This window comes from Rhinolophus sinicus, chromosome 3, assembly GCF_057876585.1.
Source record: "Rhinolophus sinicus isolate RSI-liver-muscle chromosome 3, RSI-T2T, whole genome shotgun sequence".
NCBI classification, from domain to species: Eukaryota; Metazoa; Chordata; class Mammalia; order Chiroptera; family Rhinolophidae; genus Rhinolophus; species Rhinolophus sinicus.
The window spans coordinates 63688594-63708853 of NC_142503.1; the positions used below are offsets into that span (position 1 = coordinate 63688594).

General features: G+C 37.8%; 1 protein-coding gene across 4 annotated transcripts in view; it reads left to right on the forward strand.

The window, feature by feature from the left end:
- The window catches only part of RHOBTB3 (Rho related BTB domain containing 3), a 77489-nt gene that overhangs the window by 2239 nt on the left and 54990 nt on the right, over positions 1-20260 (forward strand). For 3 of the 4 annotated variants that reach the window (XM_074328687.2, XM_019727888.3, XM_074328686.2), the window contains exons 3-6: positions 3126-3312; positions 11663-11817; positions 14508-14619; positions 17478-17843. In XM_074328687.2, the coding sequence (XP_074184788.1) occupies positions 3126-3312; positions 11663-11817; positions 14508-14619; positions 17478-17843 (820 nt within the window). The remainder of the gene's footprint in view (positions 1-3125; positions 3313-11662; positions 11818-14507; positions 14620-17477; positions 17844-20260) is intronic. The other variant, XM_019727889.3, reaches the window with a different exon arrangement.

The window sequence follows — 20260 nt, forward strand, 5'->3', positions numbered from 1 at the left end:
TATTTTAATGCTAATCACCTTTTGTTTGGTTAAACTCTAGCTCTATTTAAGGCATTGAGTTTGTAACCCAGTATAATTTTTCTAGGTTATAATGGCCTTCAGACATAGAATACATTTGTAGAGTTACTTTTTATAAGGTGCTTCTCTTGGTGGTAAGTAAAAGCCATCAGAGATATCAAAGTTGATTGTATTCGTCAGCTGATATTTGGCATGTACTGAATCAGAATATTAAATATAACAGAGCAGATAGAGCACGGGTGTTTATATCAAAAGGACCTGATTTCAGATCCCTACATTTCCACTTAATGGCTACGTTCCTTGGTAAGTCATTTGTCCTCTCTTAGCCTTATTTTCCCTATGTATAAAATAAACATAATAATCCCTGCTTCCTAGTGCTGTGCTGAAGAATAAATGAGGTAGTACACATAAAGTATTTAGTATAGAGGCTGGCATGTAATAGGTACTCAATAAGTGGTAGCTGCTATAATAACAGAATATTTGTTACAACTTTAGTATAGCCATGTGTCACTTATGCTAAGCAAAAGTAAAGTTTTTTCACATACCATTCAAGATTTACACAAATACAGTACATTGAGGCGGCAGTATTAGTACTACTTAGTAGGCTTGTATTTGCAGCCCCACAGTCATGTAGAATAAAATTGTTGTTTTGTTGTAAAAATTCTCATTATTTTTTAAAAAGATGAATTTTATTCTCCTAATGTGGCTCCAAGCCTTGTGTTGCATAACCTCCTAGAGGAAATCCTGGAACTGATTTAAAAGGGGTGGGAGAATTTGATTTCCTTCATACTATTTCTAGAAACCAGTGGAGCATTTTCTCTTTGACATAGTTTGAGAAGAAATGTGATGTTGTTTCCTTGGAATTGGAATAAGATAATTGTGTTTCTCTTTTCTAGTTTTCTTCTGTAGATCTGTAGCCTCACTCGGATCCTTGCCATATATAGTTGTCACTTTTAAAATAAATGTGCTTCAAATTCATTTTTTGTGGCTCATTGTTTAGTATGTCTCTCTCAAACCTACTCCTTTTTTTGTGTGCAATTATATTATTATTTCATTTCTAGAGCTTTTCCTGTTTACCAAAAATATTGCACAAGAAGCAGTGAGGTAAGGTATGCACAGGGTTTGAAACTCTGATTTGCATTGAAAATAAAATTATTTTTAAGGTATTAAAAATTATTTTTAAATTATTTTAGCACTGCAGTGTTAATGATGCCCAGACCCATTTTCTCATGTTATTTTCCCTTAAATGTTTCCTTCTCCCCCTCCCCCTATACACCTCCAGTAACTCTGGAATTTCGAACTATTTGGAATGCAAAGAGCAGTTACTTTTGATTTGTTCTCTCAGAGTTAAATGGCTCCTTAATATTGCTTCCACTTATGTTTAGTTGTTCTAACCCATTCCTCTGAAGTTGTCCTTTTTCTTTGTTATACTTAAACACCGTGTTATACTTGTATACTTTGAACTTGAATACTATTAACTGATACAGTTGGAACTGAATGGGTTTTGTGGTTGGGGATTTGGAAATTAGTCTAGAGCTCTTCTGGGAAGCTTTCACATTTCCTTGATCTGTGCCCCACTTCACTTCTCCCTGCTCTTACATCCTCTGCTAAGTGCAAGACTTTGCACTTCACCTTCCCATAGTTTGCCCTTCTTTTATTGTTGTTCTCTTAATCTTCCTTTAAAAATGTTCTGTCTATCCTACTTTCAGTAGGGTATTCATATCTAAAAATTGTGTAATTCTTGTTACTCTGGCTGTACTTGTAGGAAATGGGTGGGTTGGGAAGATATAGGGAATTGGGAAAGGCTTTGCTGAGGCTGGGGAGGTACTAGTGAAAAGAGGCTGTCTCTGCAAAAGGGCTTTGCTGTATAACACTTCTCCAGACTATTCCATCATAGGATAAAAGCTCTGTCATATGCACACAGATCTTGATTGATTGACTCAAACACTATTGACCCTATTTTAGACTTATATTTCAATGTGTAAACTTTCATAGCTCCACAGTTTTTGTAACCATTAGCCACATCTACCTGTGTATTTTCTTTTTTGGGAAGGGGTTCCAATAAGTCTTTATTCACAAAAAAAACGCATTGGGCCAAATTTGCCTGCATAGCTGTCTATTTTCTAAATTTAGTTTTATTACGTCCTAGAGATGCATACTAAAGGCCACATGAAAGGACAAATAATAATAATAACTAGACTATGAGTAGAAAGCAACTTATGCGTATTTAGCAGTGGTATTAAGATACATAAAGATATTTTCCTTATACCATTATTCACAAACTTTTTGAAAAATTATTTTTTAGATATTAAAGCACTAAATTTTAAGGAGTAGGATTCTCTAATAAATTGCTTTTGGCCCCAATTCTAAATATAAATATTATTAACTGTAGCCCAAAAGTAAAGATTTCAAAACCGGAAAGATTTATATGAGCAAGATACATGAATTGCAAATATATTCCTTACCATGTAAGCACCCCATAAAACACAGTATCTTTTTGTTGGGGCACCCCCCTGTGTACATGATGTACATACACTATGTATGCAGTGCTGTCCACAGCTTTAGATATAAAGTTGAAAAGTATATATGAATTTTGAAAATATGGATGAAATATATGGAACGCCACAGAATTCACAGTGTATTACAATTCAAAACACTGAACAATTCTGCAGTGTCTAACTGGGTCATGGAAAATCCTTTGATGCTTCCTTACTCATACTGATGCTTTTGTATCTAATGTATAGTGTTACGTTTTTTAAATTATTAGGTGATTAAAAATAAGGCATAATTTTAAAACAAAATGCTTAGTTTTAAATACGAATATTGAAAGACGTTGTTTATTTCATCAGACTGTCAGGAATTCTCTAGACCTTCTATGTAGCCACTATATAGTTGTCTAGGCTAAATGAATAAATAAAATGTAAAAAAAAGAAAAAGAATTGTAGACTTCAAACATTTTAAATTTTATGTAGTTACCTTTGTAAAATAAAATTCTTTTTATGGATTTCCAAAAATTAAAATTTCCAAAAAGTTAAAAAATTTAAACTAATATCGTTTATTTCATGATTGATTTGAAGATAAAGATTTCTTTTTGCGTTTTGACTTAGGACATTTTTGACAGTGATTGGTACACCTCTCGAAATCTAATTGGTGGCGCTGACATCATTGTGATCAAATACAACGTAAATGACAAGTTTTCATTCCACGAAGTGAAGGATAATTATATTCCGGTGATAAAAAGAGCATTAAATTCAGTGCCAGTAATCATTGCTGCTGTTGGTACCAGACAAAATGGTAAGTATTTAATTTTCTTTTTTATAATGAGAGTGCAGGTACTAAATTAATTTCAATAGAACTAAGTTTATTAATGATTAACTTATGCTGTGATTATGATGGTTACAACTTTGTCTTCTAAATTGTTCTTCTACAGAAGTAACTGTTTTCTTTCGACATAGGAAAGGTATTAGGTGATCCAGGGCCCTGGAAAACTGTTTCTGACAATCTAAGGCCTGTCCAGTTGGGAAAGGTTGATTGTCCACATAAGGATGCGGGCTTGGGAGCAGGGTTTTTAGATAGATAACGATGAGTGAGCTGAATGCACAGACAATACTGCCTAAGAGGAAGGCTTGCTTCGTAGCTGATGGATTAAGTTGGTTCAGTTTCAGTAGTTGCTGGTATACATATTATTGTCATATCTCAGGGCCAACTCAAAATGAATTTGGTGGTATTTTATGGTTCTTTTTAGTGGTATTTCCTCAGTAAAGCTTCCTATAACATTTTATTTTTATTCATTCATCATCATTATTATTATTATTATTATTTTACTTTTTATTGAGGGATAGCAACATAAAGAACATAAAGTTAATGCTTTTTATATATGTATGCATCCATGCAACCATCACACAGATCAAGACAGAACATTTGCAGCATTTTAGAAGGCTCTCCCATGGCTCTTCCCACTTAATAACACTCCTTAGAGGTAACTGCTATTCTGACTTCTAACAACGTAGATTAGTTTTACCTATTCTTAAATTTTATACAAATGGAATTGTACAGTATGTGGTGTCTGGTGTCTGACTAATTTCCGTTAGCATAATACTTTTGAGATTCATCTGTGTTGTGCTTCTCTATACTTCGTTCTTTTATTGCTGCATATTATTCTATTGTACGAATATGCTGTAATTTATTTATCCATTCTCACTTTGATGTAGTTTAGGTTGTTACCTAAGGATTGTTGGGTCACCAGGTAGGTATATGTTTAGCATTTAGTAGATCCAAATAAAGCAGACTTTACTCTTCCTTGACCCCACATCCCCTCTCTTTTCCAATCTTTCTTTTTATTGCTGGCCATGATTCTTGAAAGAATCCTCCACACTTCACGAGTCCACTTCCTAACTTCCCTCTCATTCTTCAGTGCACTACAGTCTGATTTTGACTTTTACAATTTCACTGAATTATTCTCACTCAGGGTTACCAGGTTATATGCTTATTGCCAAATTTAATACATTTTAATAAAACTTCTCTCTTTGAAATTATTCAAACATACCTCATCCTCCTCTTAATAAAGCTACTCTTTCTTTCCCAGTTGTTCTAATTCTGTCTTCTTTACTGCTCCCCACTCCCCCACACCTTACACACATATACCAATGTATCCTGTAGTTGTTGCTCAGAGTTCTTCTATCCTTTGAGTTCACCTCTTCTTGCTGTTCACTCTGTGAATCCGCTAATCTCCTGCCCTAGCTTGCCCTCTATAGAGACTGATGATTACCCAGTCTGTGTCTGTGGCTCCGGTCTCTCTCGTGACACAGAGCTCCACAGACAGCTCCCTCGCTCTACTGAATCCCCTGCCTTGATGAATGATGCCAAACCTATCCCTTCACCCAAACTAGAATTATCCAACCCAACTTCCTCTCCCATTCCGCAGAGCCAGGTGACTAAGAATCTCTTTTGATTTAACATTTTCAAGTAAATCTCGAACTCATTGTTTTCGCTGCATCTTGACTGGATTTCAGATTCTAGTCATTTAATTATCTGTCATTATAAGTGCCTTCTTTTTGGTCTTCTGAAGGCGCAGATTTTGTAGGACCTGAAACTTGTACAATTTTAGATGTTGTATGTAAGGAAAAAAAAACCTACAAAATTACAGATGTATATATGTACAACAGTGACTATTTATTTGGAGAGAGAAAAGAAAGCACAACAAATTACAAATCTGAAAAACTGTCAAATGCCACAAGTATTTAAAAAAATGTCTCTATTATTTAACAGCTTGACACTTCTTTAACTTTTTTGTATTTGGGGGAGCTGCATACTCTTTGATCACTTCTTCATATTATAACCACTTTTTAATATTTTCTGTAGCGAGAAGAAAATGATAATCAGTTATTCTTCTAGTACTATTTCTTTACTCTCCATATTGGTTCTGGGCACCAGAGTTCGTGTTGTGTTTGTCTTCTAGCTTAGCATCTTTCTGTCATGGCACCAAATAAATTAGCACAGTGGTGGCAGAAGCCTTTCTGAAGCCCATTCATGTACCAGGACACTGAACGGTACAAGGAAGTGACTACAGACCACAAATGATATCTCACTAAACGTGAATCCCTCTTAGCACGGTCCCCCAGATGTCCCTGGTTACTCCAGAGCTGCCTGATACAAGGTGAAGTACGTTGGAGTGGAAAGAGATAGTGGTCTTAACCAAATGTAGTTGAACTATCTTATTTTACAAATTTTACCAAAGCACATGACCATGTGAAAGATATATTGCTCAGATTCCTCCCAGGACTTTGGGAAGAAGCCACAAGAAAAGGGCCTGGCTTAAGCTTTATCAGCTTCATGGTAAATTGGCCTCTAGTCTCCTGTTCCTGCTTTGCCTCTTTCTGAAATAAATCCTCTCTTGGTAATCATCCTAGAATACAAATCAGATCATGGTCCTCAATACTTTACATTCTTTAGAAACGTTCTTCTGCAAAATTTCAAAGCTATGAAAATTGACAAGAATAGGACAGCGAACCCTAAAAATTACACACACACACACACACACACACACACACACACACTTTTCTCATCTGAACCATTTGAGAGTAAATTGTAAGCATTGTGGGATTTCTTCAACCCTAATTATTTAAGTCTGCATCATCTAAGAACAAAGCCATCCTCCTATTAACCGTAATGCAATCATCACTCAAGAAATGTAACTATTATCTATTACATTATTATTTAAAATATAAATACAATCCATATTCCCATTTTCCCAATTATTCCAAAGCTTTTTTTTTTTTTTCGTTTTTTACATGCAGGATGAAATTAAGGATTACACATTGCATTTAATGGTTACATCTCTCTAGTCTCTTTTAATCCAGAACAGCCTTTTTGGGGAGGTGAAGAAGGGAAGGAAGTGTCTTTCTTGACATTGACATTTTTAAAGACTCCAAACCTAATATGTTGCACAATTCCTTCAAGTCTGGTAACTGTGGTTGTACAATAGCAATTTTTTTTTTTAATCATTCCTTCTACACTTACTAGTTAGTATTCTTCTGTAAATAGAGCTTTCCCTTCTCTCTGCTCCCATATCTTTCATGGATTTGCTCTTTAAATTCAATATTTTATAATATATTCTTGTCACTATTCTTTCTGATGCTCAAATTACCCCAAATTTGCCTAGAGGGAGACTCTTCAAGCTAGCTCCAGTTAGTATTTGAGTTTTGCCTGATTTTTGGCACAAGATGTTCCAGGCTCTCCTTTGCCTGCCCCAGCCCTGGACTCAGTCATTTCTTTAGGGAGCCGTAGTTCCTTCGAGTGAGTAATGATATTTAGAAACCAAGATCTGGGCTCTAGGGGTGTTCGTTACTTTAGGTGTCATGGCTTCTAGGCTCTTTCATTGCAGATTTTACGTGTGTGTGTGTGTGTGTGTGTGTGTGTGTGTGTGTGTGTGTATTTTAAATCATGGGTTCTCGTTGATGCCCTTATTCCAATCCAGTATTTGTATGTCACTTCAATAATTTTCTATTGTAAAGTCTTACTTAAAATACAAAATCCTTCATGACATAGCCCCTGACTACTTCTAGAACCTTGTAGGACACAAGACACAATCCTCTGTGTCTTATATACCCATCAAACTGAACTACACTTGAAGAACTTAATGTCTTTCTTTAGATCTGGGAAAGTCTCAACTTTCTGATTTCAGATATCACCTTCTTTCCATTTTTTTCTATTCTCTCCTTTTGGGACTCTTGTTGGACTGAAATTGAAACTTCTGAATCTCTCCTCTATTTCTCTTACCTTTCTTTTATATTTTGTATCCCTTTATTTCCCTCTGTTGCATTATGGGAGAATTTCTTTGTCCTTTTTTTTTTCCAGTTCACAAATTAGTTCTGCTGAGGCCATTTCACTATTTTGTACTATTAATTTTTTTTTGTTTCTTTCAACAGCTTTTCATATCCAAGATCTCTAATTGGTTATTTTTCATAATTTATGGTTCCTATTTTAAAGATATGAAAACTTCTCAAATGCCCTCTTTTAATTAATTATACTTATTTTCAGATTCTGTTTTGATTGGTCTGTTAAGTCTGGTTCTGAGAGGGGCATTATAAGTCTTTCCATTTGATGAGATTTTATTTCATGGTATGGATGCTTCTCAAATGTTGGATCATTCTTAATGTGCCTAGTTTTCTACTTTAGATTCCCTGTTGGATGGATCCCTTCCTCCTCCTCTGCCCAGCTGTTCTCTGGAGCGGAGGTGGGAGTGGGAGTACACACAGGGTCTGCAAGCCTAATTGCTTTCACTGGAGTACTCCCGCTAATCTCCACTCTGTTGCTCTTGGGCCTCCTTCTCTACTCCACCCCCAACCCCCATTATTAAGCAGTAAGCCACAGTGCATGACTGACATCCCACCTGTACTCTGAGCGTCAGCTTTTTTTTTTTTTTTGGTCCTGTGCCATCTGCCTTCAGCCGCTCAGGCACTCATAGTTTCTGGGCTGATAAGAATCTCTCCTCTGATCTTTTGAGTGTTGTATTGCACATCTCCCTTTCTCCTCCCCTCTCTTCCTCCTTTCCCCATCCCTCCCTTTCTGCCCTCCTCCATCTTCCTCTCCTCCCTCCCTTTATTTCATCATTTTGTGGTTTAGCAGGAAGAAGAGATTGCAGTGTGGGTTTTAGCTGGCCATCTTGAAACTGGAAGTGGATGTGTTCCTCTTTCCCCTCACATCCTGGTTTCTACATATATTATATCCTCTGATTAGAGTGCCCGTCTGCACACCCCTCTATCATACCTGCATAGCAAATTCATATTTATTCTTTAAATCATTACCTCTTCTGTGACGCCTCCCAGGTGGTGGTGGTGATGGAGGATTCTGTTCCCATGGTGATTTGTGCACCTTTTTCTACAACTTATCAAAATTGTTTGCAGTCATGTCTATCTTGGCTCAGTTGCCTGTGAACTTCTTTTATCTATGTATCCTTATATCCTTAGTATTTGATGTGTGATAGGCACTCAATAAACATTTGTTTAATGAGTGATTGAATAGTTGTATGAATGACATACATAAGTGAAAAAAATCAATTTCACTGGCCAGATGAAATTACCAGATAAGATGTGATCACAAAATAATTACAAAGCTAAATCTGGCTATTCAACCCAAGGACATTTATTGTCCCCCCCCCCCCCCACCACCAGTCTCTTGCAATACATGAAACTGCTGAGTATTCTCCTGTTAACTCCTCTCTTGATCTCTTTTTGAGAATTAGTTCAGCAAACACAATGTGTCATCTCTTTCCTTTGTTACACGTTTTGACAAGCTTGACTGTGTATATCTTCTTCATCTTTTTTGGCTCTGGATGCGTTTTTGTCTTTTACTAAATATTGAATGTTTCAAGTAGAAACATTCTTCCAAACATGCCTAGGGTGTATTCATAGCCTTCAGCTCCTGAAAACTGGCATCCTGTCTTCTTATCTTTTTGAAGCTCTGCTAGAGTCTAGTAGTTGCTAGGCTAGTATTCCTAAAAGGATTTCTGAAAGTTTCAAGCATTGGCAACATTGTAAGGATCACCCTACAGGTTCTCAAAGCCACTGCTTTGAAAGAGATGCCATTCATCTGAATTCCAGAGTTACATTGTGTTTGCTTTAAAATAATAGACATTTTGTGATGATACCTTAAAAGACAACATATAAGAAAAAACAACAACGAACTACAGTGTTAACTAGAAGCATAATACTCTGATTCACAGGGTCCCTGTGACCCTGAGGTAGGCTCACAAGAGTGAGCTCCTAAAGAAGGCACTATGGTTTAAAATTATTTTGGGTCCTCTGATCCTGATGAAGTGCTCGGTGAAGGTTTATCTAATCCATAAGTGTTTTGTTGCTTCGCCCGTCCAACACATCATGACTAGGCATTTTTCCTTTTGGGTGTATGTAAACAAAAAGAAATGCCTTCTGTGACACAGAGGCGAAATAAAGATTGGATGTAAGGAGGAACTTTCTAGGCATGTGTGTCAGTAAGATTCTTCTGTCTACTCACAATGGAAAACCCACTCAGCTGGATTAAACCTGATATGGTTGTATTTTCCCTCAAATCAAGATAATTTGTTAAAGATTATTTTCCATTGTGTTCACTTCATTGTTCACTCGAAATGCTACTGACTTGGCTTTATTTTTGTGTAGAAATAAAGTTTAATAAGATGACCTGCCTACTCACTCCTTTCCATCCACATAAGGAGAGCTTTGTGGACATAAGAAGCCCTCTGTCTTCAGAAAGTCACAGGCACTGTTTATGAAGGCTTTGTAAAGAATGTGAAATACCATGTGTCATTTTTCAAAATAGGCTGAATTCTGTATGAAAACTTTATTTGCTCCAAACCTAAAATGATATTAGAAAAAATAAATGTAAAAGCTCAGATTAGAATCGGTGGCATAATTTGGAAAAGCCAAGCTTAATTTTTAAATCACTGTATGTTTGGAATCAGTAATTCCTTACTCAAACTAAATTTTTATTTTGCTTTTTGATGTCCTTTTATCAGGTGGAGCAAGTAACAATTTTATTATTGTTTCTCCATGTCTAACACACAGGGAGACTTGGACAAGTCACTTAACCTCTCTGAGCCTCAGTTTCCTCCTCTATAAAACAAGGATGTGAATACATATGTGGTTTCTGAGCTCTAAAATGCTTTCAGTGATCTAAGTCCTGTATTGTGCACACACATTTATGGATATAGTATGTACTAAATAGCCTTGATATACACCCTATATGAACTCATATGTGCTCCATCCATATGCAGTTGATTGGTAGCAAATGTGTTGCGTACGGGTGTGCTGTGGGGAGTTGCCCAAATGCCCTTTTGGGACCAGTGTACTCCCTCACTTACGTGGCTGCTGGTGTCACACAACTGAGTCCCTTTCCAGGCATTACCCTCTGCAGATAGAAGCTGCTTGCTCAAGGTTAGCCCCCCACCGCAGGGGCAGTTCTCTAATTACTGGTGGACTAGGAAGAATACGAAGGCCCAGCTGCCTTTCCCTAAATGATGTATCACTCTCAGGGCCATCTAAGCTCCAGAGCCCCCTGTAGGATCAGCTGAGTTCTCTGTTGCAACCATATTACATTTCAGAGTTTTCCTCGGCCCAGTCCCACTTCCCTCAGTGTTGCAAAGTAGTTGTTCCCAAGGTCACTCAACAAACCTTCTGCACACCAGTCCCTATCTCAGAGTCTGCTTCCCAGGGAAGCCAGCCTACGACAACGTGCATTTCTAAAAATGGATTTACCTCCTTTTGACTTGGCTATCTTTGAACAATGGCATATCTGATATTTTGGCATGAAACAAAATGAAGCTAGCTAACAAATACAGAGTTGATTGAACATACAAGTATGTTGTTTTAGCCTCGTTAACGAGTGTCCTTGTAGATGGGTTGATCTGCCACCTTCCCAGTCATCGATTGGTGCACGGTACAACCATGAATCTTGGGACAGTTCACATTTTGAGTAAATACATTTTATTCCTTTAGTTTTTTATTTTTATTTTTCACTCTTGAAGAAAAAGCTAGAGTGATTGCATTTGGTCTCTGCAGGTGAATGCTTTAGAGGCTAATAATTAAAATGTCTGGATTAATAAAAACATATTTTACATGAAATCCACAAAGAGAGTGGCAGTTTTGCAGCCTTGAAGATTCAGGTCAAATTGAGGATTTTATTAAAAGTATAAAGGTCTAATAAAACTTGGTGAATATATTTAAACTTTATTATAAAACAATAGAAGTTTCCACCCGCTGTTTTCTATGGTTTCTACGGGCAATCAAGTTGTTAAATTTGTATTGATACTTGGGGTGCCAAGTTTGTGTCCAAGGAAGCAGACTTGCCATTACTGACTCGTTGGTCTAATTAATATAATTGCCTTGGTAATATCCATTCACCTACTTTTAAATTCTTCTATTTTATAAAATACTGTTTATTTATTTATTGCAGTTAAAGCTTGTTTATTTTAGGGACCTTTCGATTATCATGGATACTTTCATTCTAGTGGATCACGAATTTATTAAATGCCCTTGAACTGTGGTTTCAGGTATAAGCTCTTAATTTGTTGTTTAATGTTCAGATGGTCTCTGTATTTTTTTTTCCTGTTCACATTCAAAGCTTTTGTTGTTCACATTCATTTTCTCAGAAGAATTGCCTTGCACATGCCCACTCTGCACCTCAGACAGAGGGAGCTGCGTCAGTACGACGGAGGGGATCCAGCTTGCTAAAGAGCTAGGCGCTACCTATCTGGAACTACACAGCCTCGATGACTTCTACATCGGAAAATATTTCGGAGGAGTGGTGAGTGGCCGTTACTGTTACATAAAGTCATTTGTCAGGTTGGCTCTTTAGCTCTTTTCCAGAACCGCAATTGGAACTTTGGTTTTAAAAGCATGATTAGTTTTAACCTTGAGAAATAACATGAGAGTACGTAGAAAAAAAATTTCTGTTAGAATAAAATAAGGATTTTATTTTTCTCTATATATGAAACATTTTCTGTTGTCTAGTGTGGTATTTTGGAATTTTCCCCTTATTAGAGCATACTTAACTTACACAAACCCATGATGTCCGTTCTAATGGGAATCTTCAAGCAACTCAGTGAGCGCGGCAGCCTGAACGAGGGGCCCTGAAACTGCTTCTTCATTTCTATCTACCACTTGAAAAGAATCGTTATTCTTCCTCTATGTGTGTTTCAGCAAGATTTCATGTATTTCTGCCCTTGGTGTAGCTCAGAAATACCCAGCGGAACTACTGACACAAATAGCTTCTTGTTGGATATGTGGGCAGCCGGGGTTTGTTGCTCTGTCACAGTGGCATTTATTGGGTTCTGCAGGCATTTTGAGGCCCCTCTTAGCGCTGTCTTTCCAACCCTCTAACAAGTGACTCCTTTCAACAGACATGTCTCGTAAACATCATTAGGTTTAAACCAAGTAAAGACCACATTAAGCAGAAGCGCTTTGGACTTCTCCATCAGTTCCCCAGCTCTTCATCAAGTACCCTTTCCAATATGCCAGAACATTCATTGTATAGATTCGTGTTGAAATGTTGAGGTTTCTACAGATGACTATAGAAATTTCATTTGTTCTGGAGTTACTAAACTCCAAATAAGAAAGAAAGATAAAATTAGGGAGATATACTCCCAATATTGCTATCATCAATGACTGAGAAGCTTTTGTCTTATTTATATTGATAAGCAGTGGGTAGAAAGATAGAGAGGGGTGAAACCTAACTTTTCCTGTCAAGCAGATTATATTGTAGTGGTTTAAAAAAGGAATCTTAATTTAGTTTAAGACTCTTAACATTTATCTGAAATGCCTAGGAAGTTGGGAGGAGGGGAAGATAGGTTAGTTTCCTTTGTTGGAGAAGAAGGGGCTGGTTCCTTGGGGGTCCTTACGCCTGTTCCCCATTCAGGTTCCTGCACCTGAAATACTCAGGATCACTCTTCCAACCTCCTAACTACCACTTTCTGTTCTCTCTTTCACCTCTTTGTTTCTCTTTGCTCCTAACACTAGCGTTGCAGTTAGGGGTCGAAGCATCATGAGGATTGCAGAGGTGGTCAAGAGTGGGAGAAAACATGGCGATTTCTTTTTTCCTTCACTCAAGACTTTATGAGAATATGGAAATAAAATCAGAGTGCTCTCTTTTTAGACTCTTGAAAAGTAAAGTACACCTGAAATCTTGAGTGTTAGAAATAATAGTGTTTGCAAAAATATGAATGGAGAGATAATGTCAGAGTGAAAGGAGCATTTCAAATCTTGTGTTGAAGAGTCAGGGATGAACAGCTGTGCAGTATTACCTTCAGACTGGACCAGGGAGACATGTGCCCTCGAGCTTTAGAGAGCTCTGTCTGTACCTCCTCTAGTTGCATCCCTCTCCACAGAGCACAAGATGATGGAGCCAAGGGGAGGTGCCCACTAGAGCTGGTAGCCCCGTCTAGACCTGTAGCCACTAACTATTTATATTTAAATTAAATAAAAAGTTCAGTTCCTCAGGGGCATTAGCCCCATTTCGGGCACACATTTCAATAGCTACATATGATTGGGGTATTGATTAGCACAGATACTACAGAACATTTCCATCAGCACAGAACAGAGTTATATCGAACAATGCCGTGACCATGCTCCAAAACCCAGGCCCTGAGAATTCTCTGAGTAGCTGGCCCTGAGTCTGGCCCTTGTGCAGGCCTCTTTTCTGGCTCCGTCCTCCTGAAGGTGGACCACATTGCTGGGGTATGCACCCATAGACCCAAAAGGTGACTGAGGGGTGAGGAGAGAAGGGGCAATCTTGGTGCCCAGGAGTTAGGGTCCAGCTCTCCCTGTACTGCATGGACATCTGGGGAGTCTGAGAATTTAAATCCGAGCCTGGCCTTCCAGGCTTTTGTGATGATGTATTTGTCAAAGCAGGCAGGTAGAATATCTTTTACAGAACAGTTGTGTTCTTGATGTATATGGTTTAAATATTTTGGTAGGTGGGACCTGAACCTCCATTTGTACTTTTGCCCCAGGCCTCACAGTGCAATAAAGCACAGCCTCAGCTTAACACATGGTTAAGATTTTTTCAATTTATAAATTAAAGGTGCCTTTCAGAGTAATTTGTTCAGGAAAAAAAGGAGCAATGTGAACTTCCCTAGTTGATATGAGCATATGTGACATAGAAGCAGATCTGCTCCTTCTTTGACTTTCTCTAATATTAACTGCTGTGGCTTCCCACGAGACGGTTATTGACAGTCACACAGTTGTATTGCTTGGCTTTCTTGATGATTCAAGAGAATAAACGGATCCTTCTTGAATGGATAGTTTATTTATGTCTAGACAAGGCACAATCTGTTCTACTTGATACAGTTTCTTAAATGAAAAAAATTGTTTAAGAGTGTTTGCATGTAGATGGTACTGGCGTTGAAAACATTTGGCAAATGTGGTTTGGGGTACAAATAATCATGTCAGATACAGAATTTTGTTGGTGCTTTCACTAAAATTTGATTCATGTTTTAGTTGGAGTATTTTATGATTCAAGCCTTAAATCAGAAGACAAGTGAAAAAATGAAGAAAAGGAAAATGAGCAACTCGTTTCATGGAATTCGACCACCTCAGCTTGAACAACCAGGTGCGTTATTAGCCACTGTCTAGACATTCAGTTGATATTTATTATAGATCATTTCACAAGTCTTAGAGCAATTGTTCTCATATTTGAGTATGCTTAGAACTCACCTGGCCTCCTGATTCAGTAAATCTGTGATGGAGCCTGTAATCTGCTTTTTAAAGAAGCTTCCCAGGTAATTCCAAAGCGGGTGATACTTGAACCACATTTTCAGGACTACTGTCTTTTTTTTTTTTTTGAGGTATAATTGACATATAGTATTAGATTAGTTTCAGGTGTACAAAAGAATAATTCAATATTTGTGTACACTACAAATGATCACCAAAGTAAGTCTAGTTACCATCCATCACCATGCATAGTTACAAATTTTTGTTTTAATTACTATAGCTATTTATTTATTTTAACTTTTTTTTATTGGTTTCAGGTGCACAAAACAATGTAATAGTTAGACATTTATCATTTATATCCCTCCCACAGTGACAACCCCCCTCCCCCCATCTACTACCCCTCTGACATCGCACACAGCCATTTCCACTGTCTCTATTCCTAATGCTGTACTCTGTTTCTTGTAACCACACACACACACACACACACACACACACACACACACACACATATATAAAAACTTGTAGTTGACATTCATTATTGTTCAGCTTCAGCTTCAGGTGATCAGGCATCTATATCATCCCTGAGGTGGAGGACTACTGTCTTAAAGACTTCAACCTATAGATTCTTACAATAGTGTGTCTTGTGGAGAGCTGTTCTAGATTGTGGTCTAATGAGCAAATAACAACCAAATGCAATGCACGAACTCTGATTGGATACTGGTTCAATAAAAGCATCTAAAAGACGTTCTTGGGACCACTGAGTAAAATGTTAATATGGACTGAAAATTAGATGACATTATGGAATTATCGTTAATTTTTTATGTATGATAGTGCTATTGTGGTTAATAGAAGAATATCCTTATTCTTAGGAGATGAATATGAAAGTATTTAGAGCCAAAATGTCCTGATGATTACAACTTTTAAATGGGTCAGCAGTGCGAGAGAGAGAGAGAGAGAGAGAGAGAGAGAGAGAGAGAGAGAGAGTGTGTATCTAGATATATGGCAAAAAAATTTTGTACAAAATTATAGTAATAGAGTAGTACTCTATTCAGATCAATTTGTTATGGATATTGCTTTAAAAAGTAGATACTTGATAAGTATTTGATGAATGAATGAATGAATGTAAACTTAAAATCAGGAAAATATAAATTAGTATGAGAGGTCAATTCCAGGTTTTAAAAAAAGCAGATATATAGACCATAAATGACACCCACTTGGCTCTGGCCGTCCTGGGGTACAGAGTTAAAGGGGAAACATGGTGTGTTACGTAGCAAGCACTGGGGTCTTAAACACTTGCTGGATGAAAAGGTAGGTGGGGAGCAGCCAAACAAATAAAGCAGATAGATCATTTCTTAGTTTTTATTAATCAAGAAGAGAAAACATACCAGTTCCTCAGAGAAAACAGCATTTCATGTCATTTAGCACTAAAAGAAGTTTCTCTGCGGGTGTTCATTTGGGGGTACCAGGTGTCCCATCCACAAATTTGAAAGTGTCCCATCTGCAAATGCAGTCTCAACGTTCACAGGGCTGTTTCCTGTACTTTTCTGTTAGGAGAGCTGTGGGTATCGCACTGAACATCACCCAGGAGGCCAGGTTTGGGTGTACATTCATTCTGGGTCTGACTTGTCCTAAGCACAGATCCTGGGCTCTTGGGCACATGGCTTTTAGACTGTTCTCAGCCTGTCAGTATCTGTGAAGGTGCCGCAGGCAGTGGAAAGGATGACGGGTGGGGCTCAGTGCAGAAAAAGCCTGGCTCCCAAATTACCTTGTTATTGTTCATTTTATACAATGGAGTTTTTGCTTTAGAATAAAGAATTTTCATTGCTGAAGAAGTTCGCATTTCATTGATTTAGGTGATTGCATATCCTGTAAGCAACCCTTCACAGATAACGTTTTCCTCAGCTCAGCTTTGGATAAAAGTTAGACAGCAGACGTTTTATAATTAGGGTCTCTGACGAGGGCCTAGAAGGTGGTTCGCTGTGTGGATATTCTGATTTGGTTGACGGCTAGTCTATCTTGTTACTGATCGAACTAGGAAATTGAAGGTTGCATCTTCTTATGGAAATTAAGGAGCCTAGAAGTGGGCTGGGGAGAAGAAGCTGGTTCTGGGAAAGCATATTATTTTACTAGGAGGAAAAATATATAAATTTTAGGATCAAAATAAAATGGTCAAGATGGTTTCAAACAATAGCGTTCAAGATGCTGAGGCCTGGCTTTGAAAAGCGGCAGTTTTTAACAGTTGATCCCTCCACCTCCACTTCCAGCCCCAGTAGGAAAAGAGCTTCAGATGTGAGGTTGGGTTCTTCAGAACTTACTCAATGATTTGTTCGAATTTTTTGATCAGATCACAGTAAAGAACGATGACTATCAACGTGCTAAACTTCAGTATTCGGAGGACTGTTTTATTTGGGGACATAGAAATAATGAGAAATGTTATTTTATTGCTCATCAGGACATTAGTAGGTTTTTCATTTACACTATAAAAAATAAATACAGCATTTCTGTGTGTCTGTGTTATGAAACCCTGTAATTCCTGGATAATTAGTTTATATATGTTTTGTTTACATGTGTTTTTAATTAAGTTAAACTGTATAAAATTGCTGTTTTTGTAGGTCAAAAATGGCCAAATATTGGCAATTTCATATGACTTACCCTAATAGCATTAAAAAATACTGTTTTGTTGTATTAATGTGAACCTGAAACGATTGGGTCTATAGACCTAAAGAGTAGTTTTCTTTTCTTTTTTTTTTGAAACAGAAAAAATGCCCGTCTTAAAGGCTGAAGCATCGCATTATAACTCTGACTTAAATAACTTGCTGTTTTGCTGCCAGTGTGTGGACGTGGTATTTTACAACCCAGATTTAAAGGAGGTGGTAGAGGCCCACAAGATTGTGCTCTGCGCCGTAAGCCATGTTTTCATGCTGCTTTTCAATGTGAAGAGCCCTGCTGACATTCAGGATTCCAGTATCATCCGAACTACCCAGGATCTCTTTGCTATAAACAGAGATACTGCGTTTCCAGGTGCTAGCCAGGATTCTCCAGGCAACCCACCATTACGAGTCGTCGTTAAAGATGTCCTCTTCTGTTCATGTTTATCGGACATTCTGCGCTTCATTTATTCAGGTATCTTGTCAAATGGTTCTGGTACATTCTCTTAAGCTTTTGAAATGAGGTATGCCTGTGGTCCTAGGTGTATTGGTTAGTTGTACGTTGATCTTCCTATCATCTGACGTGAAGATTACACATGAAACAGTATTTGCTTTGTGTACAGGAATTTGGTCCAAGCTTTCTGTCTTTACAAATTTACTTGCCTTGGTTTTAAATCGACTTGTAAAGACAATAATCTCATTTGCTATTGAGGAAGAAATACCCAAAATGTGAAAATACAAAGAACTTATTATGCAGTTTACCTTGAAAGAAATAAAATTGCCCAGGTGTATATGAAAATAAGTGCCTATATCTTAAAACCTATCTATATATTCACTTTTCTGTTTGACATTTAGATTTTGGAAGGAATTGAAGAGCGAAATTAGCAGGGTCATTGCATTCAATTTAGGAACTGGAAACAGTACCTAAAGGTAGTTTAGGCTGAGATCTGATCAACTTTGGCTATGACTATTTTAGATTTAACTTTTTGTTCTTACTGTGCTCTTATCTTTTTATGATTCAGCTTATCTATTATTTTTCTCCTTGTCCTTTTAAAAATTCAGGAGCAACCATTTTTTAAAGAATAGAAGTCTCATCTGAGTCACTTTAGCAAATGAATTGAAGGTCTCACATCTAAGTATCCCATATATGAACGAAAAAAAAATCAATGTAAAATAGTTTTTAAAGTAAGCATCTAAATATACAGTTTCTAAGAACTTCTTTCTTTTTTAATTTTCTTTTTCCACTTGGAATCATGTACTGACAAAATACTACGTTAAGGTCACTTCTTTGTGGAATGTGTCTGGAGAAACATGTATAATCTATTTTTAGACTTCAGAATTGGGGGCAGATAAGTTTATAAAGGTTTTGCAAATAAAGAAAAGTCGTATCATTTCCTATAGGTAAGAGTTTTGGATAACCTTCAGTTAAAATGACTGATGCTAAAAATAGGATTTTCCTTTTTTCATCTGGGTTGTGGTTATATAATTCTGTAAGTTAAAAATGAATGGTTGTGAAAATACAGTTACAGCATGCATATTTAAGTGGGTTAAAAAATATATATAGGAGTAGAATGTAGTGGTAGGTGTGAAGCCCATTGTTCAGTGAATGTTGGCTTGGAAAAAGGCGGGAATAACCACTTCTCAGGACGCACCAGCTCAGTGCCCTCAACACCTCCATTAGTGTCTGTTGAATTAATGAGTAGACAAGTAGCTGGGAATCATCATATGAATAAACCATGCTACCGATTTCATGTAGTCCTGCAGTTTGTTGTATTTAAACCTAGAATCTCACAGGTCAGAATGTGAGACTAATTGTGAAAAGCCAAAATGTTTACATGTTAAAAGAAAAAAAAACACGACTTTAATGATATGTTTAGAGCACTGCGAAGGAAGTGGTTGGCTTTTCTTTTCAATGACTTTACTGTTGAAATTGTGAATTACTCAACAAGTTTCCCACAACATCCATTGAACACTTTCAAAGGCACGTGAACACTTTGAGGTCAGTTAGATCCTCTTTAATACAGTAGCAGTAAAATTGCTGGGTGTCTCTCCAGTTACAGACCTACTTGTCTTTCTCCTAGGAAGTGATTTTTAAATTGCAAAATTCATACATGTAGATGGAAAAAAAGGGAAAAAGAAAAGAAAAAGTCCTCATTCTCCAGGGTCCTTCCCCAAAGTCAATTACCTATTATCAGTTTTTTTATATGTTTACTCCAATACCATTTGAAAGAAATTAAATATTGGGAAATTTGCATTCATGAAAATGTAATGTTTGGTACCTGCTGTATTGGGGAGCCACAGGTAGTTCCCCGTGGCCGGAGCATAGAGTGCGAGGTGATGGCTGGAAGGAGATGACGCTGCAAGCCTGGTGGGACCTGCTCCTGCCATTCTGACAAGCTGTTGTGGAATTTTAAGCATGATCAGACTGGGGCTTTGAAAACTCGTCTCTGGTGATGGCAGGAGTGAACAGAGCAGACAAGACAGGAGTCCATGTAGGAGGCCCCCGTTCCCTTGCGATCAACCTCAGGAATCAGGAAGGCCAACATTCTGACACCAGGTGGTCAGTGTTGCAGTTCGTCCATCATCTGGGCCCGTGCTTTTCAGACCTTAAAATGCATCTAAGTCCCCTGGGGATCTTGCTCACGATTCAGGAGGCCCAGGGTGGGGCATGAGATTCTGCATTTCCAATAGTCTCCCAGGCAGTGCTGGTGCTCTGAACCAGCAGTTGGCAACACCTGCTCTTGGAAGAACTGGGTACCAGCCATAAGCCCAGGAGAGGAACCCAGTTCTCAGTCTTACGCACAAAGTCAAGAAGTCAGCTGCGCCGCTGGCCGATGCAGAGCTACTGTTTGGTGCTCGGGCTTTCAGTGCCCTGTTGTACCCTCCGCCAGA